The sequence below is a fragment of the Jaculus jaculus genome, chromosome 4, assembly GCF_020740685.1.
Source record: "Jaculus jaculus isolate mJacJac1 chromosome 4, mJacJac1.mat.Y.cur, whole genome shotgun sequence".
In the NCBI taxonomy this organism is placed as follows: domain Eukaryota; kingdom Metazoa; phylum Chordata; class Mammalia; order Rodentia; family Dipodidae; genus Jaculus; species Jaculus jaculus.
Window position 1 is genome coordinate 83,312,040 of NC_059105.1, and position 27,462 is coordinate 83,339,501.

General features: G+C 40.1%; 1 protein-coding gene across 2 annotated transcripts in view; it reads right to left on the reverse strand.

Moving 5' to 3' along the window:
- Gpd2 (glycerol-3-phosphate dehydrogenase 2) overlaps positions 1-27,462 on the reverse strand; it is a 174,141-nt gene that overhangs the window by 43,859 nt on the left and 102,820 nt on the right. For both annotated transcript variants that reach the window (XM_045147796.1, XM_045147797.1), the window contains exons 7-8: positions 4,948-5,112; positions 4,002-4,146 (exon numbers count right to left, since the gene is read on the reverse strand). In XM_045147796.1, the coding sequence (XP_045003731.1) occupies positions 4,002-4,146; positions 4,948-5,112 (310 nt within the window). The remainder of the gene's footprint in view (positions 1-4,001; positions 4,147-4,947; positions 5,113-27,462) is intronic.

Consider the following 27,462-nt stretch of genomic DNA (forward strand, 5'->3'; position numbering starts at 1 on the left):
GTACCTGACTCTGGAGTTTGTTCCAGTGGCTGGAAGCCCTGATATGCCCATTCTCTCTGTCTCTTTCTCCCTCAAACAAGTAAAAAAAGAAAAGAAAAGGGAAAAAAAAAGGGCTTAGTTGAAAAGAAGAGGCTCAGTGAAAATAAATAAATAAATAAGATGGGGGAGAGAGCTGGAGAGATGGCTTAGCCGTTAAGGTGCTTGCCTGCTAAGCCAAAGGTCTCAGGTTCAATTGCCCAGGACCCATGTAAACCAGATGCACAAGGTGGTACATGTGTCTAGAGTTCTTTAACAGTGGCTGAAGGTCTCAGTGCGCCCTTTCTCTTAACCTGCCTCCATCTATCTCAAATAAATAAAATAAATAAAAATTTAAAAAATATTTTTAAAAGATAGGGACAGAGAAAAAAGAAAGCAATGAGAAGGGATTATGATCAAAATAGATTATTTATATGGATTAAAACTGTCAATAATTACATAAAAAGAAATGGAGTTCAAAAAATTGCATATCCACATGTAGAAGAATGAAAACTAGAGCTGAAGAGATGGCTTAGTAATTAAGGCACTTGCCTACAAAGCCGAAAGACCCAGAATCTACTCCCCAGGACCCACATAAACCAGATGCACAAGGTGGCACATGCATCTGGAGTTCATTTGAGGTGGCAGGAGACCCTGGCACACCCATATTCTCTCTCTTTCTCTCTCTCAGTCTTTCTCTCCTCTCAAATAAATAATTTTTTTGTTTATTTATTTGAGAGCGACAGATAGAGAAAGAGGCAGAGAGAGAGAGAGAGAGGGGGGGGGGAGAAAGAAAGAGAGAGAGAGAGAGAATGGGTGCATCAGGGCCTCCAGCTATTGCAAACAATCTCCAGATGCATGCACCACCTTGTGCATCTGGCTTATGTGGGTCCTGGAGTATCAAGCCTTGAACCGGGGTCTTAGGCTTCACAGGCAAGCACTTAACCACTCAGCCATCTCTCCAGCCCAAATAAAGTATTTTTAAAAAAGAATCAAACTAAATTCCTATCTCTCACCCTGAATAAAAATCAATTCCAGGGCTGGAGATACGGCTTGGCAGTTAAGGTGCTTGCCTTCAAAGCCAAAGGACCCAGGTTCGATTCTCCAGGACCCATGCAAGCCAGATACACAAGGTGGCACAAGCATCTGGGGTTTGTTTGCAGTGGTTGGAGTCCCTGGAATGCCCATTATCTCTCTCATTCTCTCTCTCTCTCTCTCTCTCTCTCTCTCTCTCTCCCTATTTCCCAAATAAATAAAAATAAAATAAAATAAAAATTCAAAAAAATCAACTCCAAATGGATCAAAGACCTCAATGCAGAAATTCAAGGAGTTAAGTTAAAAGGAAAAAAATTAGGGAAAACACATTAATATATAAGCATAAGACAAGAACTTTCAGAATAGAACTTCTGTCACTCAGGAAATAAGACCAGGCCAACAAGTGACAAATGGGACTTTGTGATATTAAAGAGTTTCTATATAGCAAGGGACACAATCAGGCGAAGAGAAAGTCTACAGAAGGGGAGAAAATCCTGCTAATTATATAGCTGACAGAGGATTAACACTTACAATATGGCCTTTAATCCTAGCACTTGGGCTGGAGAGATGGCTTAGCGGTTAAGCGCTTGCCTGTGAAGCTTAAGGACCCCAGTTCGAGGCTCGGTTCCCCAGGTCCCACGTTAGCCAGATGCACAAGGGGGCGCACGCGTCTGGAGTTCGTTTGCAGAGGCTGGAAGCCCTGGCGCGCCCATTCTCTCTCTCTCTCCCTGTATCTGTCTTTCTCTCTGTGTCTGTCTCTCTCAAATAAATAAATAAATAAATAAAAATTTTAAAAAAAGTAAAAATTATAAAAATAAAAAAAAATAATCCTAGCACTTGGAAAGCAGAGGTAGTAGGAGGATGGTTGTGAGTTTGAGTCCAGCCTGGGACTACAGAGTGAGTTCCAGGTCAGTCTGGGCTACATTGGGCTACCCTATCTCAAGAAAAAAAAATCTACAATATGCAAAAACCTCAAAATTCTAAATAAGAAATCAAACTCAGTCAATAAATGGGCTAATGAAATGACACACAATTCTCAAATGATGAAACACAAAGGGCCAATAAACACATGAAATAATGTTTCACCTCAGTAGCCATCAAAGAAGTGCAAACTAAAACTACACTGCAGTTCCATCTTAGTCCAGCCAGAAAGGCAATCATTAAGAAAATACCCCAGACACGAAATGGCCTGGATCTCCATGACCTCACAGTGCCTGACACTACCTACACAAGACCATCATAATAGGAGGAAAAGATGATGACATCAAAATAAAAGAGAGACTGATTGAGATGGGGAGGGGATATGATGGAGAATGCAGTTTCAAACGGGAAAGTGGGGGGAGGGAAGGCATTACCATGGGATATTGTTTATAATCAAGGAAGTTGTTAATAAAAAAAATTTTGAAAAAAAAAGAAAACGAGACAAAACAAATAACAAGATGGGAAGATGCCTTAGTGGATAAAGCGCTTGGCCAAGCAAGCATGGACACCTGAGTTCAGATGTTCAGAACCCCTGTAAAGCCAGGCATGGTCGTGCACGTATGTAATCCTCCCAGCATGTCAGTAGTGAGGAAGAAGGCAGCAGCAGGTGAATCAAGTTCATGAGCCAGTTAGCCTGGCAAGTGCAGTGGTAAAACAGTGAGAGATTTTGCCTCAGAACAAAGTGGAGGGTGAGGACCAACACTGAAGGGTTCCTTCTTGCCTCTACATGTGCACCATGGCACATGCACACACACACACACACACACACACACACACACACACATCATGAACACACCACAGAAAGAAGGAAGAGTGGAAAAAAGAAAGAACAAATAACAAATGCTGGCACGTATGTGGACATAAGAGAATACTTATTCAATGATGGTGGAAATGTAACTAGTTTAGCCACAATGGAAATCAGTATGAAGTTTCCTAAAAAAACAAACAAACAAACAAACAAAAAAAAACTAAAAATAGAACTACCATATGACTGAGCAATATCACACCTGGGATTGAATCAAAGGACTTCAAGTCAACAAATCACAGAGCTATTTGTATATCAATATTTATAGCTAAGCTATGGAACGAAGTTTAAGTGGTCATCTTACCGAGGAATGGATAAAGAAGATATGGTAAGTATACACCATGATACTTTTCACTTAGACACATACAAAGCTATGTCTTTACAGGAAGTAGATGCTACTGGGGACAACCACAGTAAGCAAATAAAACCAGTCTCAGGAAGACAAATATATATTTTTTCTCATAATGTGGTCCAAGATTTTATATAGATACAGAAAATCAGGTATGCATACTATCACTTAAAAGCAAGCTGGGTGTGGTGGTGCATGTCTTTAATCCCACAAATGGGAGGCAGAGATAGGAGGATCACTATGATTTCAAAGCCATCCTGAGACTAGCAAGTGAATTCCAGGGCAGCCTGGGCTAGAGAAAGATGTTACCTTGAGAACAAAAAAAAAAGGAAGAGCAGGGGTTGGAGAGATGTCTCAGAGGGTTGAGGTGCTTGCCTGCAAAGTCTAATGACCTGGGCTCAATTCCTTGGCACTCACATAAGGCCAGATGTACAAAGTGGTACATGCATCTGAAGTTTGTTTGCAGGAACTGGAGGTCTTGGCATGTCCATTCTCTCTCACTTTTCTCATCTCTCTTTCTGCATGCAAATAAATGTTTTTCTTTCTTAAAGAGTAAATGTGTCTTGGGGGGACAAAAATGACTAACACGAAGGGGTAGAGAATATAGAGAGTAGGGAAGTATAGGGGAGTTTGCTCAATATGCAATGTACATGTGTTTGGAAATGTATGCAGCACAGTACCATGTGCAATGAAAATATACAATGGAAAATTTAAAAAACAAAACACCCCAAATACTTGCACAACTATGAAGAGTGTGCAGATTCAGTTACTGTCCCTCTTTGTCAGCTGATGACTGGCAAAATGGAGCACCATTACCTGTAGTAACCAGGCATCACAATGTGGACGCCGGCACTTGGCTGGCAGATCGCCGCAGCGTTCTGATCATCCATTTTGCGCACAGAGTCTGTGAAAGGTCCCGTAGCATTGATAACACACTTGGCTCGCACATCAAATTCCTGCCCTGTGAAAGAAAGTAGCATCAATCATATACTCTGTTTGTTCTTCTGATCCCCAGTGCTGAGTTACGAATTCATCTATTTACCTATAGTGAAGTATATGGCATACTACACTAAGTGACATGAGCATCCAGAGTTACTGAAAAACAATGTAAGAGGCTCACTCCCGAGTAAATTTTACCAAAATCAAGCCCAAATTAAAGGGTAGAAGGTAGTATGTCACTTTTTCATCCTCAGCCTAGGTATAAAGTGCCTATAATCAAGGTGCTACACACAAAGATGATGGAATAAGTAAATAACTCACTTTCTCCTTAAAGCCAAATATGTAAACAGTATTACTGTCAGAAAATATATTTCACAGTGTGGGCTTCACAACTGCCTGCATGTTGATGGGACTATCGGAAAAAAATGAAAATCTAGCAGAGTTAAAAGTGACTGACTGTAATAATATGTAAATGCATGGCCTTTGTCACCTAAGTGATACTCGGAAACTTGGCACACTTATTTAATTTTATTAATAATATGTTTTTGTAAGGGAAATGGAATGCATTCATAGCTGTGAGAATTTTGTGGGCATTTATTATTATCAGTATCATTATTATTATTTAATACAAAGGGGAAAAATTGCCAAGTCCCACAAGGGAAAATTTTCATGTTAAACCAGTCATTGTTGACAATGAAGAATATAATTAATATGACTGAAGTCTGGCTTCAATGAAAGAAAAGTGACAGAGAAATTATAATTCAATCATTATACAAGCAAAGCAAAATGCTAAGAAAAGCCTCCTGGAGGAGACCTAGCATACCTGTGAGGACATCCTTGCACCGTGCACCGCTCACCCGCTCCTTGCCCGTTTCGGGGTCTGTCTTCTTGAGCAAGCTCACTACCTCCATGTAATTGGCCGTGGCAGCCCCATACCTGGCAGCAGTGAGGGCGATGGCAAGGTTCATCCGTGCATCGTTGTGCTGTCCTGCAGCATGAAGGGAGGGACAGGAGTCACCTCAAGCCACAGACTGGTGGCTCAGAAGTGTGTCACAACAGATATGTCACATCTGTCCCTGTCACCCAGAATATACATGATGGCTGGGCAGCTCTACAGAGCACCCTGTAGAAATGCATGGCCACCCTCAGGCTGACATTTACCTGCCTCTTTTGCAAGTGCCTTTGGTGTACCATAAAAATGATGCAAAATATCTCTTTCTTACATACATAGCTGACACCAATGATATGAAAGTTAAGGAATCAGTAATTATTCTCTCCATGTGGGAACATATGTGTATGTCAGACTTTTTCTAATACAGAAAAACCATAAACATGAAAGTAAGGCAATTCAAAACTTCAGAATATTTGACACCCCAACTGGTGTTGACGAACAATTTTTCTGAGTATGTGCTCTATCTAATATTCAAAATTGAAAGCTTAATCTTCCAGAGAGAACCTCTCAGTTTTCCATAAAAGGATTTTTCTTGGTTTGAATTTTGATCAGTGCTTCTTAAAATATAACATTTTTTTGTAAAAATATAGCATATAAAAGGTAAGAAATTAAGCAGGGCAAAATTTAATTACAGAACAATTCCTACCTGTATTGTTAAAGATTTATTGCTGAAAAAAAAAATCCCAGTTAAAGAAAACTAAAGGGGAGGAGAAAGCGGGGAGAGATGATTAATCACTTTAAAATACTGGCATCACTGGAGACTTTTTCTATTTATTATTGCCAGTGGAGTTAACGCTGACCAGGAAGAATGAGTCTACATTGCAGGGCCAGGTTCTCTGTGCCCTGAATAATTAATTATACAGGGCTAGATGTATTAAAGCAGGGTTCAAATTCCCACACATCGGGATCATTTCTATCAAGATAATACGGATAAAGGGATGAATCTGTAATGGATATTGTTGTTGATTTATGTCGCCAGCATACCAAACATGTAGTATAAATGGTTTATGTAAAGTTTCTTCCTTGTGATTCTGTCTGTGCAGGGCTGGAAGCACAGCACAAGTCATCTGTTCCCACGAAAAGGGCAAAGTTATAAAGAGAGAATCAATGATGGCAGATCTCACTGCCCCACCCCAGAAACTCCACATTCTAAAATGGCTGAACCAGGGGCTAAGATACTTCCCCCAAATTATATGCACTGTTAAGTGAAGACGAAATAGAAAACCCTGATGTGCTTTTTTTTTTAATGATTTGCAAGTTGTTTTATCCAAAACTATGTCATTTATTACCCAGAAAACCTATTATCCTGAAGTTAATTGTATCCAAAAATTCACAGACTGTTAAGTAGGAAAAGAAAGAAATACAGTCACAACAGCATGGTAGAGGTGGAAAAAACTCAGCATGACCCTGGATAGCCTCAGTCAGCAGTGAAGTTTAAGAAGCCAACTATTACTAAGACAAGGCGCTCTACTTAAAAAAAGGATACTAGAATACTTCCACAGAAACTAAACACCACTACAGTTTTGCTTCCTCTTTGACTAAGGAGATGACACGGGGCTCATCCTGCCGTCCTCTCAGGGAGATGGACATTAAGCAGTGAGATGCCTCCCGGGCAGAGGTATGCACTTACTAGCACAACACACTAAGTCATGTTCGTTCATAGACATACAGCAGGCAACTCGCTCTCTTGGCTATGTCACTTTAGCATGGAAAGTCACATGTAAACCAACAGCTTTAAATCCTTCATGAACTATTTCAAAGAATCAGGCAGAAATTCCACTTACATGACAGATTCCTGTATAAATGATAAATCTATACACAGTCATCTGATGCCAAGGAGATCAAGGTGATCTTGATAGTATAAAATGTTCCAAGCTGGGTGTGGTAGTGGCAAACATCTTTAATCCCAGCACTCGGGAGGCAGAGGTAGGAAGATCACCGTGAGTTCTAGGCCAGCCTGAGACTACAGAGTGAGTTCCAGGTCAACTTGGGCTGTCTCAGAAAACACAGCAATATAAGAAAACTATAATGAGAACGAAGTGAAACTATCCCTTCTAGTCTCCATTGATTCATCAATATTTTTTATTTATTTATTAATATTTATTCATGTGTAAGGGCTGGCCATGGTCTCGCTTGTTCTTCAACATCCACCCTCAGTTCCCAGTAGTTAGTGCCTGCCTTGACTTAATCAACATTGTCACTTACTGACGGGGACCCTCTAGGATATGATGCCGGCCTGCCACAATTCTGCTCCCACTATTCTTACTATCTCCATTGACAAATTATTTGCAGCTCCTTGACATTCAGGCCTTTTTGCCTTTGCCCCACTTCTGACTCTTCTTGGTGTGGACCATTTTGGAAGCTTTAAAAAAAAAAAAAAACAGCTCAGGACTGGAGAGAGATGTGTACTGTTTCTTTAGGCTAGCATTATGTTCTGTATATAACTTACCTACAATCTTCCTGATACTATAGCCACTCATATTCCCAAGCACTTTCCATTTAGAAAACTAGCAAGTTTTGCTTAGGAGTTGAGCTCTGAGATAAAGGCAGGGATACAATGGTCATAAAGACAGAGGACAGCCCAGGGCAGGAACTCATTTCCTATTGTGAGGACTAGATGATTCCCCTACTGAGAGGGTAGGGAACATGGGAGAGATGGCAAGGGGCTTCTCTGTTGTTTAGTTTGTGTTCTTATGTCTCTATCTCTCTTTCTACCCTTTCCTGCCTTCCTCTCTTCCCCTTTCCCTCTCTATCATTAGTACCAAGCACAGAACAGCTATCCAATAAGTGTTAAATCTGGCCAGTTCCATACAGCATGTTAAATGTACAAGGTCAGAAAGTCTTACCTGTAATTATGAAACAAAATGTCCTATCTTTTAGCCACCAGCAAGGTTATGTCTAGATATTTGAGGGGTGTAGGGAATCTAGAAATATGTACAAAAAATGAACTTAACCCCAAACTAGCCTTTCTATGTACCTGAATAATGAGAAGGGAGGAGAAATGGCTATGAGTGATTCCCTCAGGACAACCCCAAGTATTGTCCCCTGCTCCATTGGAGAGTGCAAACAATGCCATTATTAGCTCCTCAAAATTGAGGAGCAAGTAATTTACTTCCCTTGAGCCTAGGAGCTCATTTTCCCAGCAAGCGTTCCTCTGTGTAGATACTTACCTCCACTGGTTCACCTCTTCAGATATAGAACAAACAAGATCTGCCTTGAGACACCCAGATACCTGCAGTGAATACTTTCTGGGGTAAAAAAAATTATCTATTTTCATTATTTTAAGCTAAATCTCCTCTACCCTGTTTCTTGACATTTTGAAATGTCTCTATCCCTCCTGTAACTTCTTCTGAAGAAAAAAAAAAGTTCTTGACAATACTACCTGTAATTGAATGTGCTACAATAGTCTCTAATCCCCACCAAAATGGTCTGCTTATGAAGTTTAGATTTTCAAATCTGCTTCCTCAGAGCCAGGCAACGTTACACTGCCACGCTGATCAGCGAGGAGCTGTGTCTTGGCACTGACACAGAGATCCAGACGGTGACTGGGAAAATCTGCTCCCTGCTCTGTTCTCGTTTGCACTTGAGATCTTACATATGCGCACATACTAAGCTTTCAACTCACAGGAGAGGAGGCACATGAGAGGTGGAACTATAACTGTTTTGTCTTGTTTAGAAAAACAAAACATTATATATACCCACCAAAAAGAATAAAGGCTGTTGGGTGGTAAGGATTTTGTCTTCTCCCTCAATGGTCTTGCATATGTCAGAGTGAAGAGTTTTTGAAGTGAGAGTTTCATGATTGCACATAATTTAGGGTGTACCATCTATAAAGACAGGCCACACATATAAATATTTTGGAGACATAGCAGTATTGCTCTCCTCAGAATCAAAGTTTGGCAACTAAGTTAAAGATGAAAAAACAAAAAACAAAAAGTATTACTGGATGGATAAAGGGTGTAGAAAATGAGTAAATATGAGGGGAAGAAAGTAAGAAACTAGCTGATATCTCCTGTTCCTTCAGAACTAAAACACTGAGATGCTATGAAAGTCCATACACAATTTTACTCTTGGTGAACATCCATTAAGTGGTCCTTTGCTGTTAAAAGACCTGCATAGGGAAAGACCTACCTATCTCCTATCTACCTACAGAACTAGATAGTCTAAATTTTCATTCATTAAAATATACCACCCATAATTTCATCACCAATACAACTTCTACTTTGCAATATTGCAATTTCCTTCTATTCCCTGTGCCATGACCTAGGTCTTAGGCAATTGCTTTGACTAGTTCTCACACAGGGGAAGGAGGCTTTCAAGAAAGAATACCTCCCTAAAGTGTTAGCCCCATTTCTAACAAAATCCTCACAGAAAGTTTTATTGTCTCAGATGGCCAGGGTCACAGTGACCTCTGGCAACTTCACCTTTGCAGTCTGGTAATTCAATGGCTAATCTAGGAAACTCACATTACATTTAAAACTTCCCTTTCTGAAGGGAAGAACGCAAGAGGAAGCAGAGCAAAATAAGTGTGTGCATACACGAGTATGTTCAGACAGTAGTAAATTCTGCTATAAGTACAAGTGATGAGCACAGTCTTCATGGTAAATTCTGACAACATGCCATTTCCAAAAGTAAGTCACTTACAGAAAGTGCTTATTGTGGAAAGATTGGTGGCTTGATGAGAATAGACTTACAAGGTGCAGTGCAGAGCGGCGCTGGGTTTGAAACTTCTGAGTGCATTACTAATCTAGCTGGGGGAGTGTGAATGATGCCGGGCACTTGTATGTGCCCATATCCTACAGGAACAGAGTGCTGGAATCTCTGAAATTACATATGATGGTCAATCTTAATAGCTACCTATTGCTTTCAAGATACTGCTTCAAACTTCTCCCCATGTCTAACTTTGCATGAATTCTTTGTACATTCAAACAAGTGCCTTTAACCACTAAGCCACCAGTCCAACCCACTTTGTACATTCAAAAGAGATTGGAGGTAGCCGGGCATGGTGGCACACACTTTTTATCCCAGCACTCAGGAGGAAGAGGTAGGAGGATCACTGTGAGTTCAAGGCCACCCTGAGACTCCATAGTGAATTCCAGGTCAGCCTGGGCTAGAGTGAGACCCTACCTCGGAAAACAAAGAAACAAAAATGTTCAACAAAAGAGATTGGGGGCCTGGAGAGCTGCTTCAGCAGTTAAGGATCTTGGCTACAAAACCTAAAGACCTGGAATAGATTTCCCAATACCCATATAACATCAGATGTACAAGCTGGTACTTGTGTCTGGAGTTTTGCAGTAGCTAGAGGCCCTGGCATGCCCATTTTTTCTCTCTCTTTAATTTTTGTTTATTTTTATTTATTTATTTGAGAATGACAGACAGAGAGAAAGAGGCAGATAGAAAGAGGGACAGAGAGAGAGAGAGAGAGAGAGAGAGAGAGAGAGAGAGAGAGAGAATGGGTATACCAGGGTCTTCAGCCACTGCAAACAAACTCCAGACGCATGCACCCCCTTGTACATCTGACTAACATGGATTCTGGGGAATCAAGCCTCGAACTGGGATCCTTAGGCTTCACAGGCAAGTGCTTAACCACTAAGCCATCTCTCCAGCTCCTCTCTCTCTCTCTCTTAAATAAATAAATAAAATATTTAAATTATAAAAAATACTGAAAATCCATAAAGACCAGACAGACACTTTATCAAGAACATCAGAAGAAAAAAAAAGACAAAAACTGTCCTTTTCCATGAGACTGAAAGTTATAATTACATTTCATTTGATTAACTTTTATGAACTCCATAATATATTATGAACATTTTCTCAAATCTTCTGTCCTTCCTATAGCCATGGCCTTTTAGTTATGAGTCTTCACAGCTCCCCTTCCACTCTGACTCTGGGCTCCATCATGGGCAGTTGCTTGGTCAGTGGAGTATTAATATGGTAAGAAAAACAGCTTCCAAGGATCACCTGTGTGTTTCTGCCCTGCCCCTGCCCTCTGCCAATGATATAAAGGAAAGATAATCTCTGGTGACTTGGGCATAGGAAGAGGATGGGAGATATTGTGATTGACCCCACTCACTCATCCTAGCCCAAGCAGGCATCCTGCATCAACTAACAGTCAGCCAAACACCTGTTCAGAGAAGTTCAAGTTCAGCAGAGACCAGGAACCACCAAACACATGAGCCATGAAGCCTGTGCAATTAAGGCTATCAATTTCTATGAGTAAGACCAGCTAGAAACTTATAGGATTATGAATTTGCAGCTACAGCCAAAGCTTATATAAAAACAGAAAGTACCAGAAATGCAGTCACTGGACTAGAAAAACTCCAGTGTGTTAAGTAGTGTCGATAAAGTGACCTTTTCATTTATTTAGACAGTAAGGTATATTTGCCTATGTTTCATCATATATGTATGGTGTATGTGTGTGTGTGTGTGTGTGTGTGTGTGTGTGTGTGTGTGTGTCTTTCTGATTGATGTACACTCTTAGTATAGTCTGGTGAAACTCCAAATTAAAGCATAATATTCCAAGTTTTTGAATTGGAGTAATTTGCTGTCATCTATCCATGCTATCATTCTCAAGAAGGGACACCTGTTACCACTGAACATATAATCATTTTTATTATTAAATACAAAGGTACAATTAATGCAGACACAGGTGTGACCTGCATCATAATTCTGCCTGGCCTTTCTCTTCAGGTTCTCTTTTTCATTATCATGGGCCTTTTGTTCCCTCAGGTTTCTTTTGTCTCACCTTAAGTTCTCAAATAAGCTATTTACAATCTGAATAATTAGCAATCATGGTGGACCTGTGGTCTTTGGCCTCATGTAAAGGAAACATTGTCAAATGCCTGAACATGACACACAGAAAAACATAAAGTTTCCATACCCTTACGACTTTCCTTTTTTGAAAAACTTTTTAAATGAATCTAATGAGGAGAGAATTTCCTACTTCTCTGACACTTAGGAATCTAACTAGTGTTGAACAAAAATGAAACCACATTTAAACTGCAAACAACAGAATGCTCTGGGTATTCATTAGCTATTTCCGTACAAAAATGTTCCATACATTAGCTTATAATGAAGATTCCCATGCCTACTTCAGGACAATCCATTCTCTCTGTAGCACAAGCCAAAAGTACTTCACATTCCCTCCCTCCTTCCTTCTTTTCTTCCTTCTCTCCTTCCTTTCTCTCAAAACATATTAGAAAAAGAAACAAACAAGAAATGAAGCACTATAACAAAGATGAATGGAAACTGGAGCATCAAGAAGCAAGACATGAGTCTGGAGAGATGGCTCAATAGTTAAAGGTACTGCTTGCAAAGTCTGCTTGCCAGGGTTCGATTCCCAAGCTAGATTCACAAAGTGGCTTGATCTGGAGTTTATTTCCAGTGGCAAGAGGCTCTGGCTCATTCATTTTCATTCTCTCTATCTCTCTCTACAAACATTAAAAGTATTTTTAGGGCTGGAGAGATGGCTTAGCAGTTAAGGCTTACAAAGCCAAAGTACCCGAGCGCTATTCCCTAGGACCTATATAAGCCAAATGCACAAGGTGGTGCATGTATCTGGAGTTCATTTACAGTGACTGAAGGCCCTCTTTCTCTCTCTGTCGATCTGCCTCTTTCTATCTCTCAAATAAGTAAAATAAAATGAATTTTTTTAAAAGTATTTTTATTTCAAAATTAAAAAAAAAAAGAAGCAAGACATACCAAGACTGTACACTTGTTTGTGAAATGCACAAAGTTCATCACTTAGCCAATTTGAATGTCTAGCTACGATGGCAAAACTCTTCTTTGAATTGAAGTCTGGGGCCTGGAAGATGGGTCAATGGTTAAGGTACTTGCGTACAAAGCCTAATGACTCCAGCCCAGCATGGTGGCACATGCCTTTAATCCCAGCACTTGGGAGGCAGAGGTAGGAGGATCGCTTTGAGTTTGAGGCCACCCTGAGACTCCATAGTGAATTCCAGGTCAGCCTGGGCTAGAATGAGACCCTACCATAAAAAACAAAACAAAACAACAAAAAAAAAAAAAGCCTGATGACTCCAGTTTGATTCCCCAGTACCCACATAAAGCCAAATACACAAAGTGGTGCGTGCATCTGGAGCTCCTTTGCAGTGGCAGGAGGCCCTGGTGCACCCATTCTTTCTTTTTCTTTCTCTCTCCCTGCCTCTGTCTCTCTTTCAAATGAATAAATAAAAATATTTTAAAAAAACTCTTCTTTGAATTAAAGTCTGGATAGCATGGCATCTTTAAAATTTTTTTTTAATTTATTTGTTTATTTGCAAGCAGTGAGAGTCACAGTACCTATTACCTCAGTACCTAGGACTGCATGGAGTAGAAACTGAAGAAGGTCAGAATGGGCCAATGGCCCAGGACACTGGTCTGGGAGAGCAGGTTCACTCTCGCTGGGAAAGTCATATGCTCCCTAGACCTTCCCACGTCTCAGCACATGTCTTTTATCTTCCCTCTGGAGCATGTGTAGATGTGTACAATGTTTGTGTGCATGGGCACACATGTGCCACAGCACACATAAAGATGTCAGGACAACCTCAGATGTTGGTCCTTATCTTCCACTTTGCTTGAGTTAAGGTATCCTTTCTGTTTTGTCTCTGCCACTTTGGGGGCACTAATCTAGCTGGATTGAGAGCTCCTTGATTCTCCTGGACATGGTAGGATATTAAACACATACCATTTGGCATCAGGCTTTACCTGAGTGCTGGGTAGTCAATCTCAGGTCAGTGTACTTTCAAGCAAGTTCCTTTAACAACTGGGCCATCTCTGTAACCACTGAAGCGTTGCTAAAACATCACAAACCCAATGCCTTCTTTTTTTTGCTTATTTTTATTTATTTATTTGAGAGCAACAGAGACAGAAAGAGGGAGAGAGAGAGATAGAGAATGGCATGCCAGGGCTTCCAGCCACTGCAAACGAACTCCAGATGCATGCACCCCCTTGTGCATCTGGCTAACATGGGTCCTGGGGAATCGAGCCTTGAACCAGGGCCCTTAGGCTTCACAGGCAGGTGCTTAACCACCAAGCCATCTCTCCAGAACTAGCCCCCCCCCCAATGTCTTCTTTTCTGTCTTGCGTTCTAGGAAGACTAGCAAAGCTTCTAGCATGCAAGCATACTTAAGATCAAGTTGACTGCACTGACTGTTAATGCCAGGTGCTTCTGCTAGCACTGTAGTCTCACATCTACGCAAGCAGGATGACAAGGGGCTTGGCAGTCACTGGCAGCAACAAGTCAGGGTCACAGTGCATGCTACAACATAACAGTTCTAAATAAATGCACTATGTTTACCTTTTTTGAATGGGGGGGGGCAGTATATGTGTGCTGCAGCTCATGTGTAAAGGTCAGAGGACAACCTCCAGGCATCTGTGCTCTTCTTCTATCATTTTTGAGACACAGTCTCTTGCCCACAAGTTTCTCATTCTGGCTCAGCCATGCATGTCATAGGCACATTGGAATTACAGACATGTGTGTCACTTTATGTCCAGCTTTATATGGGAGCTGGGGAGGACTAAACTCAGATGAGCAGGTCAAGTAAGGGGTTTTACTGCTGAACCTCTGAACCATCACCACGGCCTCCTATATTTACCTTTTGTTATTAAAAAAGAAAATACTGAAAAGGCACAATACTGCCTAAAATAGGGTTAGAGCTTAAAATGTTTACACACACAGGTCTTCTTTCACCTTAGCAATGGCAGCAGTTACAATGACAGATGTCAGCAGCTGAGGACAGCGCTAAGTGACAGAAACAATAAAGTCTTCAGAGAGCTGGTTCAGGAGCAGAGTTTGCCTGTGGCCAAATATTATTTTTGGTTCATGTTCATTATTTTTCAAGGTAGAACTTCTTTCTCCCTTTCCATCATTTCCACTGATATTCTAAGTCTTTCTGAGAAATCCCTTTGTGTATTCCTATAACCCCAGCACTCCAAAGAGTAAGTTGGGAAGATTTTGAGTTCAAGGCCAGTGTAGACTACATCATGTGAATATGTCAAAAATTAAAATAACAAAAACATTTTTTTTACTGGGTGTGGTGGTGCATGCTTTAATCCCAGAACTTGGGAGACAGTGGCAGGAGGATCACCATAAGTTCAAGGGTACCCTGTGACTACATAGTGATTTTCAGGTGAGCCTGAGCTAGAATTAGACCCTACTCAAAAAATCAAAAGATAATAATAATAATTTTTTAAAGAGAAAATCCTTTTTTCTTTAAGCGAGCCAGATTGAATTTTCCCTGCCTGTGATTATACTTTTGGGCAAGTCTTAACTGTCATGCCTCAGCTTTCTCATCATTCCAGCCATAGGATGGACCCTGACGATTTCTCTTCTATTCCTAGCTCTTCCTGTTCTGTTAATTGCAATCACAACATTCAATATAATCCAGGTGAAAACTTAGGGACTCAATTATATAAAAAGCCCAAAGATGCCCTTTGATGTAACCAAACCACCTTTCATCATCAAAGGGCCAGCAAACATGTGAACCCTCCACTTATAACACACCCTGCCTTTGAGCCCTCCTCTTTGCACAAACACATGCACAACTTTTTTACAAAATGCTAGAATGGCTTGATCTGCCCCAGGGATGATTTCAAGTGTGAGCTACATAATAAATACATGGAGCTCTGTGCTGAGAGCCAGCCTGGGAATTCTAACTGGAAGCCACCTTCTGAGAACCTTTGTCTGTGTTATAGTGAGCCTTGTATCTAATCAGATTTCTCTCTCTAATCACAGGAAGATTCCATCTTATCAAACTGTAATCTAATCAATTGGACAAGAGCCCAGTGCCCCAGTCTGAAAGCCAGTGTGCAGAAGAGTTGACAGGAACATGCTGTCACTCTCAGCTGTGCTGGGAGAGGGGGTCAGGACGCACCCACCCACAGGCACACTCTCTTAGTAGGTCTGCCTCTCCATCTATAAAATCAGGCTATTATCAATCTCTTGCTCTTCCATCACAGCTATATAAATGACCCCATTCAGCATATATAAAAAACAGAACTAGGCATGGTGGTTCACATCTTTAATCCCAGCAGAGGTAGGAGGACTGCCCTGATTTTGAGGCCACCCTGAGACTACAGGGTGAATTCCAGGTCAACCTGGGCTAGAGTAAGACCCTACCTCAAAAAACCAAAGGAAAGAAGAAAAAAAAAAAAAAAACAGGAACAAAATTATTATGGCTTTTTGAGATACCTTATATTTATGTCCAAATCATAAATATTCCTAAATTATCAGAATAATGTGTCAACAACTCAGAAACCATATTTTATTGGGAAACCGTATTTTCAAATTTTATTCTCTAAAAGTACAAGAACTGGCAAGTTAGAACATAATTGTCTTTTTAACTACAAAAGTAAAGCATTCCAAGTATGCAATTACCTCCACTTGAACTTTTTTTTTTTAAATATTTTATTCATTTACTTGAGAGAGAGAGAGAGTGGCAGATAGATTACAGAGAAAATGTGAATGCCAGGCCTTAAGCCACTGCAAATGAACTCCTAACACATATACCACCTTATGCATCTGCCTTATGTGGGTACTGGGGAATCAAGCCGGGGTCCTTAGGCTTCACAGGAAAATGCCATAACCACTAAGCCATCTCTCCAGCCTATCTGCTTGAACTTTGTTTGTGTGTGTGTGTGTCTCTGTGTGTGTGTGTGTGTGTGAGAGGGGGGGTGGGCTGATGTAGCATAAGCTGGTCGCAAACTCACTATGTAGCTAAGGATGACCTTGAACTTCTAATCCTCTGTCTATCATGTCACGAGTCCTGGGACTATAGACCTGAGCCACTATACCTCGTTTACACAGTGCCAGGTATTAAACCCAGGACAAGTACTCTATCCACTGAGCTACATCCCCAACCTTTCATATGAACTAAGCAAAATCATGATCTTAATTTGATTTTTCAACTAGGTTTGATTTCTAGACATTTTTGGTGCATGTGTATGTGTGCGTGTGCACACATGCTTGTTTAAGAAAGCACATACAGGCCACAGCATACATTTGGAGGCCAGAGGACAACTTTGAGTGTCAGCCAGGGTCTCTTGTTCCTCAACACTGGGGTTACCAGGCAGGCTGGCTTACATACATGTTTCGGGGTAATTTTGTTTCTACCTCCTTCACACCTTAGGCACACTGAGATTATAGATGCTGATGCTAGCGGGTCCAGCCTTCTGTGGATCTAAATTCAGGTACTCATGCTTGTGCAGCAAGCTCTTTTGCTAAACCATTTCCTCAGTCTCTAGGTTCTCTCTCTCTCTCCCTCTCTCATGTTTTTAGAACATTTAAAATATATTATTTTAATTTATTTATTTTTGAAAAAGAGAGGTAAATAGAGAATGGCACAGCAGGGCCCCTAGCCAATGCAAATGAACTCAGATGCATGTGCCACCTTATGCATCTGGTTTTATGTGGGTATTGGGGAATCAAACTCGGGTGCTTAGACTTTGCAGACACAAAGCATCTTAACCACCCGGCCATCTCTCCAACACTGCACTTTCTTTTATAGTAGCATAATGGGTCATCCAGTTTTCATGGAGGTTTCACTGTTCATCAGAACAAACAAGTAAGGATAAGAACTTTGTTCCATTCCCCAACATCACCCCCAGTTCATCTCTAGCAAAGACAAAGTGTTTGATGTGCAAAAAGGTGTTAAGGAATTATTGGGTGGCTCCAAAGTAGCAATTAAAATAATCTGTGAGTTATACAGATGTCAATAAACTTACTATAGCCTGATAATCTTAAAAGAATTTTTAAAAATGGGCATATTATATCATTACATAGCTAGGGGCTAAGGAAGAAAATTGAGGTCAAATACTAGTTTCACCGCTTCCTAGTAGCCACAGAATACATGAATTGTCTTCCAGACAAAAAGATATATTCATGTACAATACAGTTAGCAAGAAAAGGACATCAATATTGCAATCATATACACCAAATAATGTGCCAGGTGCTATGGACATATTTTTAAACAAACTTGTTGAGGTAAAACGTATAAACATGTAAAACAGAACTTTCCCTTTGGGGTGGCAAGAGGGAGGAAAATAACTATAAATGTGATCAATATTCCCCTGGACATGAGAAAGACATTTCCAATATTCTACAGTTTGAATGGAAGCTGCATTCAATAAATATGTATGAGTTTACAAAGGAAATAATTCAATAAATAACCTATAGAGTTGTTTCTGATAAATTATTAAAAAATTTACAATGAAATAGTGCCATAAACAGCTTATGCCTGAATGGGTGGTACAAACCTGTAATGCCAGCCCTTGGAAACAGAAGCAGGGAGGATTATGAGCTTGAGTCTACCCTGGGCAGCATAACAGAACTTTGCCTCAGGAAAAATACCAAATAGTTCTTTCAACAATGAATGGCAAATGTTTCTTTTGTCTCTAAACTTGTATAGAAAGACTCAACTATTAAGAACAATCATCCTAGAGGAGGGCATGAGGTTCCCATCCCTCCCTGAGAAATTATTGGCAATTGGTGGTTGTGGAGGAGGGGAGATATTTTCTTCAGTGGTGTAGCCCCACATGTGCACTTGTAAATAACCCCCCCCTCACACACACACACACACACACACACACACACTCACTCACTCACTCATGCAAGCAACCCTAGTTAAACTCAGAGGGACACAAAAAGATAGGAAAATAGAAAAGGGACTGTTTGGGAAGAAACAAGAATTCATTGGGGAGGGGGAGAAGGCAATGGAAAGTGACTATAATCAAAATATATAATAGATATATAAAAACTATTAATAAATAATTTTAAATCCACAAACCAATGATATCCTCAAACTTCTAGTCATTTCCTACAATTTAAAAGGATGCACTGCAAATTTATATAGTATACAATGTCACTGCCACTCTAAATTAAAAATAGATTTATTAGCTTCACTTTTACCTTTTAAATACAAAGCTGGGACACAACATAGCTATTAGTACCAATGCTTTCACTTCTGCTTTATAAGGAAAAAGAACCAAATCTTGTGTTTCAGTGAGTAGGGCTTTAAGCTTACATCCCTGGCAATTCTCAAGGTCTTCCAGGAAATGCTGGTTATTGTCAAAAAAAAGATCTCATTAGTTTCTAAGACAGTCAAGGTGCCCTTGCCCTACTTTCATTACTGAAAGCCTTCAACCTGCAGGCTCATCCCTTACAGCTCCTGAGTCAATCACTGCACGTGGTGATGTACAAGGAGCTGCCCCTGTCCAGGGGCAAACACAGGGGTCTAGGAGTCCCTGGAGCTAACTGGCTGCAGTCCCACTCACCATATAGACCAAGCCACCCCAAAGGTCTCCATGTGCTCTGTGGCTAGAATTCTACACCTTCATCTCACTTGCTTACTTAGAGCTCTGACATTAGGCCTAGCCTTTCCCCCAAGTGAGGCTTCTGGCCATTTCAAAGGATAGCTTAGTGTTCTCCTAAGACCTCCTTCTTCCAAAAGAAACCAATATATTATCGTATGTTAGATTCCACAGGCTACTTGTTGGGGAAAACTGCTATCCTACCCAGAACCACACACTGATAAGGGCTGGATAGACATGAAAGTTACCATGTCATCTGAGACAGGTGGCCTGGGATCAGTCACTACCCTCGGAAGCTGCTCAGAGCTTGGGTAGACCTGTTGGTTTGCTTCTCTGAAGCTACTAACCTGCCTTAGGAGAGCCATACCCTTTAGTTTTATGAAAAGGTATCTATGTTTGAAAGATAAGAACTTGAGTTTGTCTGTTAGCCTAGTCAAGGGTCAGTGCTGGCCAAGTAGCTGCATGAGTAGACTGTGAAGTTCTCATCACACTGGAAATGTGAGAAAGAAAAATACATCCTCTATTCGTTGTCAATATCACAAGCTGAGTTAGCGAATTCAAAGTTAACTTTATTTTATGAGTTCTTAATTCATCTGGTCAATAATGAAAGTTTTGCCATGCCAAAATGCTGGACTTTAATTAAAAACCTAAGCCTAAGAATGAAAGACTCAATTCAAGCTGACTGTAACAGACTATTCACCTTAAGGAGAGAGCAAAATTATAATATATTACACCATTAAAATACAGTATATTAGTCTTCAGCAACACACGTCTTGAAAGTTCTGAGGAGCACTGAACAAAGATGCTTTTGTACACCACTCAAAGCACTTTGAGGTGGCCGTATGTTCATTAAAAGGAAGTATTACTACTCACATACATAAGGTACATGATGAATTCAGTATGTGCCCAGAATTGGCTAATGCCATTAAAGCACATGCCAAAAGAACAGACTATAAATCAAAATGCAATTTGTCAAAGTTAGATCCTAAAATGATACAGGTTAAAAATAAATAAATAAACCGCCAATGTTCAGATATGGGATTGGCGAGGAGAGCTAAACCCAAACTGCGACCAGGTTGCAGTTGACATGCCTTTGTTCTATCTATAGCTTTGGCTATCCTTCTCCTTCCTCCACCTGGATCAGTACAAAATTAGCATGCACCAGCCATTCTTCACTCTCCAGAGGGTTTCTATCTCTAACACCGCTTTAAAGACAGGTATTCTTTCCAAAATGCTGACATAAACCAGTTGGGCAATCACAGATTTTTCTAAGCCCACATTATTAAGTTTTAAAAGATCTAGATTATTCTTAAAACAGAATTTAGAAATAAATGGCATTACTTTATTAACTCATTTCCAAATTGCAGACTTAACCAAAGACCAGAAAGGGCACACAGGCCAATAAAGAGGCAGAGAAAACTATCAACACAACAAGAAACTCAGGGTAGTAGATATTGGAGAGTTTTCCAGGAAACAAAAACAATGAGAGTGGATACTAGACCATGAGTGATGCCTTCCCTTTCCTATATTTTCAGTTCTCTTTCTAGCCCAAGATTCATTCACAGCAGCACTAAATGTCATCCAAGACTCTCCTATTAGTCACCCAAGCATGGTTTCTACATCCTGAGTTCCCTACAACAAATGCTGCTTTCCTTCACTGGATCCCCACTGGCAATTAAATTCCTCAGCCTGGCAGTCCTGGACCTTCATGGTCACAGCCCCTGATTCGACTGCACACCTCGGCTCACTCTCATCTCAGGCTCCACACACAATGTTCCCCTCCATATCCTCCCAGCTGACTTGACTACACTTCTCTTTCGTAAAATTCAGCAATGCACCGTGCACTTACATGCTTTCCTCCACTTCCTACCCCTTCCACAGAGTATCTGGGCTGTTGCTGTATATCACCCCCTTGCCTGTCTACATACTCTGCCAAAAAGTCTTGTGAGGAAAGACAACATTCTGTGCTGTTCTGTCCAGTACCTATGACATTACCTATATTATATATACAAATATTATAACTGTGCTAGAAATAAATAACTGAAAATGTGACTCAGTTAGTAGAGCACTTGCCTAGCATGCTCAAGCCCTGAATTTCAATCCTGCACCACAAAAAGTGAGCAAAAGTGGTAGTAATACAAAAACTGTCTTTTCATCTTGAAGAAAACATGAATCTATAGTATTCGAAATTACTATGCAAAATATCCTTTCTTCAACCACTCTAAGCATTTCAATACTAATGCAATAAAGCCAGCCTTAAAGAACAGAGTACATAGTTCAAGAACAGAAAATCTCAGAAGTACTGATAGTTACCTGAGAAGATCGTACAGATGGGACAATGACCTACTATAAGCTAGACTTACAGGAGTACACTTCAGTTCAGCATCACATGTTCACCTTGATCCTTCTACCCAGTAATCATACCTCATGGAGTTTAGTGGTATTCACAGGAAAACAAGCTGTTCTATCCTCGGACTCATCACAGATTTCTGAAGGGATGCTTTGTCCAATCTTACGAGGGGTTAAAAACATCTAAAACTGGATCCTGGTGTTAGCATCAGATTCTTTAATAAACAAGAAGACAACATCTCAAGCCCCAGGCTTCAAAAGATGCTCAGGGGCTGAAGAGGTAGTTTAGAGGTGCTTTCCTATGAAGCATAAGGACCCCTTAGGTCCCACGTTAGATCCCACGTTAGCCAGAAGCACAAAGGTGAGGCAAAGATAAGGTTGCAAATGCCCACTAGGTAGCAAAAGCATCTGGAATTTGATTTCATTGACTGAGGCACTGGCACACCAATTCTCTCTCTCTAAAATAAAGATATTTTTTTTAAAAGATACTATGTAATCTGGTGAGCTGCAGCTTCCACAGCAGAAGTATAAGACTAATGTTCAAATTCTGTTTCCTAGGTACTCAACATTTCTCTAACAGAACCCATAGCTCATGTGTTCCAGAGGGAGAAAAAAAAAAAAAACACTCTCAGCTTTTCATTACTGATAGTCTCACGTAGCCCAGGCTGGCTAACCTCAAACTCACTGGGTAGCCAAACATGACCTTGAACTTCTGATCCTCCTGGCTTCCCCTCTTCAGTGCTAGGATTACATTGTGCATCACAATGCATATGCTAAAGATAAAACCTACTCTACCAGCTGAGCTCCATCCTCAACCCTCATTATTTCCCTGTAACTATCTAGCAAACAAACATACAGAGACCATCCCAACCACACTAAATGCTCCTTGGGGGGCAATGATACAGAATTTTTTATCTAAAGGAAGCCTGTTTTATTCTAAACACAAAGAAAATGGAAATCAATGAGAGGTCAGCCTGCTGAGCAGAAGAGGCACGCCCAGTGCTCACTGGAGCTGCTAACCCCAGGCCCTGGAAACCCCCTTTGCGGAAAGCAAAAATCATTTGGAACATCTGGAGTGACTTAATGCCTTGGTGCCCTTTTTAACAAACTGATTCATTTCTACTGTAAAGTGCCATCGCACTCTTTTAGAATGACTCAGGAAAATCTTCATAGCAACTTGTTCGACTGCCTGGCTCAGCCCAACATTAGACAAAACATAATTTCTGTATCAAACACAGGTCACAGAGGGTAAAGAAAGTAATCATTTTTTTTCCCCCCTCTGGCCCTTTACTATTGAACTGTCTTCTTAAGTTCCTCCTGGTATTGGTTAGGCCTAGAGTTTCCAACTTGGTCTCTTCGGGTTTCTGGGAAAAATGGCTCTGGGTAACTGTAGTGGCAGCCAGTGAATAATTTCAGTGAAAGTTGCTTGGATCAAATCTTCCTGAGATGCCTAAAATTCCAAACTGGCTTTTTAAAGGTGTAATTAAAAGTGCTTGTTTGCAAATGCTGTGTTTGACCCAAGTTCAAGTCCCCAACCACCCATGTAAAGCTGGATGAGAATTCACTTTCAGCAACAAGAGATCCAACACACACACACACACACAAATATATTCAAAAAATACAAATAGCCAGCATGCCAGAATTGCAAAGGAATGGGCAGGGGTAAATAACCACTCTGAAATCCACAACAAAAAGTGCAAATAGATAGTGAAAGACGAGTGCCTTCCAAAACCTAAGATGAGAAGAGCAATTGAGGAGAATGAAGAAAAGTCAACTCTCAGAGGATCCTGGCACACAAATGACCCTCAATTATACTGAGGTGCAATTAAGGGCTTGTTGAATGGAGAGCCATAATAACAAAAAAGGAAGAAAGATAAGTCTAAATTAAAATTTATGGGGTGAATTAATTCTATTCACATTTGGGTGGGGTGGGGAGAAGAGAGGACCAAGGTTAAATTAAACAGCAACTGCAGCAAATTAAAATAATTAGACTTCAGTGAGTGAGGTGTTTAATTGCATCTAGGTATTTATATTACTTGAAATATTGCTCTAAATCGTATATGTTTCATTATGTTGTGTTAATAATGTTTACGCTTAGCTTTTTTAAAAATGAGGTCTCCCACTACTCTAAAATTCAACATAATTGAGTGAGAAAATTTATTTTTCTCTGTTTATATTTAAGGAGGCATGACAATACAAATTTAAGATGTGAGGAGAAAAAAAAAATACATAAGTAGAAGACAGAGGGAAAAGGCAATATATATAAGCTAACCTTCCTTTACACAACAGACACATTTCTTATAACAAGCATGGACTACTACCTGATCTTTGAAATGCCATTGGAAAAAATAATAAAATAAAATGTCATTGGAAGGGGCAACAGTTTAAAAAAGAAAGAACTTGGGAGCTGGAGAGATGGCTCAGCTATAATGGTGCTTGCCTGCAAAGCCTGACGGAACCAGGTTCATTTCCCAAAGCCCAAGTAAAGCCAGATGTACAAACTTGTGGATGTATCTGGAGTTCATCTGCAGTGGCAAGAGGCCCCGGCATGCCTATACTTACTATCTCTCTGTCTCTTTTTCTCAAATAAGTAAATAAAATATCTTTAACAAGGTAATCTGAAGTTGGACATGGTGCCACATACCTTTAATCCCAGCACTCTGGAAGCATAGGTAGGAGTAGTATCACCATGAGTTCAAGACCAGCCTGAAACTACATAGTAAATTCCAGGTCATCCTTCACTAGAATGAGACTCTACCTCCAAAGAACAAAAACAAAGAAAAGGTAATCTGGATTTATTTTATTCTATTATGGGAGTAAGAATCGGGAATTTATCCAATTTGTTAATCCTGATTTCATTCGGATTACTTTTTTTGTTTGCATTTGGATGTGTTCCATGCAGTGTAGGAGAATGCAGATATGTGGACACTGTGTGTGTGTGTGTGTGTGTGTGTGTGTAGACACACACATGTGTAGGATAGAGAGGAACTTTCTGGTGCCTTTTTTCACTGCTCCTACTTTCCACATACTTTTCTGAGGTGAAGCCTTTCCCTCAATCCATTCCATCAGTGATTCCCAGCAATTATCTGGTCCAGCCAAGCACAAGAACTGGGGTTACAGGCATAAACAGCAAGCTCTAATGGCTGCTGTTCCATCACCCCAGCCCAATTCCTCTTTTACCAAAACAGATTTGAAGTAACTTTTGAGCTACAGTGTGTTTCACATACAGAATTATCAAGAGAGTGAACTAACTCTGAGTGACCCTTCAGTGTAAATGGAAGTAAACTGTGAATCACCAAGTTCATTCATTATAGTCTCCTAAGATTAAAAGTTAAAAAACAGAAAGCACCTGGGAAATACGAAGTTCCTGGTTCACTGCTAGTCACTGGCATTACCTCTCTCCCTTAGTTTGGTTCCACATTGATTGCCTTTAACATCAAGACAGAGTACATGGTATATGATTTGTTGCTAATCTGGTAGGTGCTCTCATCTTCCTTAGGTGTACTTTAAATATTTTCTCCAGTGAAGAGTTTTGGACAGGAAAGGAAAAAGAGTTATATAAATAGCGTGGACTGTGCATGTGCATGTGCATTTGTATGTCTAATGACCACAGTTGAGTTTAATAAAAACGATGTTGTATGGTTCTTTCTGTAGGTGGACATACTGATTGAAAGCATAAAGAAGTATTAAGAGTAATAATGAAACAAGTTTGAAAACCTATATAACCTGTATCCTGAAATAATCTGGTGGGCTCTACGAAGGTGTTACTTATATTCATAAGGACTACATGTCAATGACCTTTTCACAACTTTCTATCACATTTCTAGGGCTTATTTATAGAACTGTTCATTGTAAATACAGTGCTGGGATTAAAGGCATATGCCACCACACCTGGCTACAGTGTGGGCTTTTTAAGTGAACAAATTCCTCCATTACTGCTTTTTCGTGGGAGGTCAAATGCATAGACTAGGCTGTCTCTCTCTTGACTGAGAGTGTCTGGTGTAATCGGCAGAACTCTAAAATAGATTGTTGTTTTTTGGCTGTTGTTCTTCTTCTTCTTCAATTTTCTGGGCAAATACTACTAATCCCCAAGAAAGAATGCTAGAATAAATCTAAGGAGTGGCTAGAAGAGTGAGCACCTATCAATGCAGCCAATAGATGAGAACAACAAATTAGAAAACAAAAAAACATATCAGTTCTTGACAACCAACCCTAACAGCTTCCTGATGACCAGTCATTATTATAGTGTTCTACTTCCTATTTGTGTATTTATATCTCCATGTCAGTTATTTTGTTCTCCGCTTCCTTTCAGTGTGGAGTACAAGACTTTACCCCTGAGGGAAATGTGAGGCTGAGATGAACGCACTGGGAGATGACTTCGTTTCAAAGGGCAGCACTTTCACTAAGGCGCATCCCTGACCATGTACGTTCACCAGATCTCTAAAACAAAGGAGAAAATAACTCAAGCCTTTAAATTTCAACCCTAAAATGCAATTAGTTAGCTTCACTTCCACTTTTTAATGTGCCATTGATATGACCCATATCAAAATGAGGTTTTACCAAGAAATGTATAATTTAAAATACTAGCATAAGACAGGCCCAAGTATTTAAAAGGCTGTGATTAACATGAGCAAAATAGTCTAACTCAGGAAACTGGTATTCAATGCAAGCAGATGATATGAACTAGGTTTTAGCAAATTTAAACAAATTAGAGCATATTTTACATAATGATAATAATAGCATTAGAGACTTGAAGACTAATTTTAAGCTCTCAATACAGTTAAAAATGGTTTAAATACCACTCTATAGAATCCCAAAAAAGAAGATTCATTTTCAGTTATCAAAAGAGTAACTTGGGCTGGAGAGATGGCTTAGCGGTTAAGCGCTTGCCTATGAAGCCTAAGGACCCCGGTTCGAGGCTCGGTTCCCCAGGTCCCACATTAGCCAGATGCACAAGGGGGCGCACGCATCTGGAGTTTGTTTGCAGAGGCTGGAAGCCCTGGCGCGCCCATTCTCTCTCTCTCCCTGTATCTGTCTTTCTCTCTGTGTCTGTCGCTCTCAAATAAACAAATAAATAAATAATTTAAAAAAAAATTAAAAAAAATTAAAAAAAAAGAGTAACTTGATTGTGTGGTTTAATGGTGACCACAGTTATATAGTATTGACTACATGTTCAGTCATATTTTAAGTAATCAGCATACTTATAAATTTAATTCCTCAGTTCTTGCACATTTCTTAAATTTACTATTGAAAGACACGATGAAAAATGTGAGGCACTAGTATTATTTATGAAATTGTGGGACAGCAAAGATTAAATATAAATACAAATATACACAGACCATACCCATTTTTATTTTTATTTTACTTATTTGCCAACAAAGGGCGAGAGAGTAAGTGTACCAGGCCTCTTATCACTGTAAACAATCACCAGATGAATAACCTCTTTTGGCATCTGGCATCATGGGTGCTAGGGAATCAAACCCAGGCTGTCAGGCTTTGCCAAGTGCCTTCAATACCTAAGCCATCTCTCCAAAGCCCCTCCCCCCACACACACCCATACTCATAATGAAACAATACACTAAAATTCCTAGGCAAGAGTAGTCATTACCTTGAAGGAGCAAGAAGAACAAAAAGAGAAGCTAGCCTTATCTGAGTATTGTTTTGCTTCTTTGTTTACATTTGTGGTGAACTGAATGTAAAATGTCTCACATAATACTTAAAGCCCAACTGGTG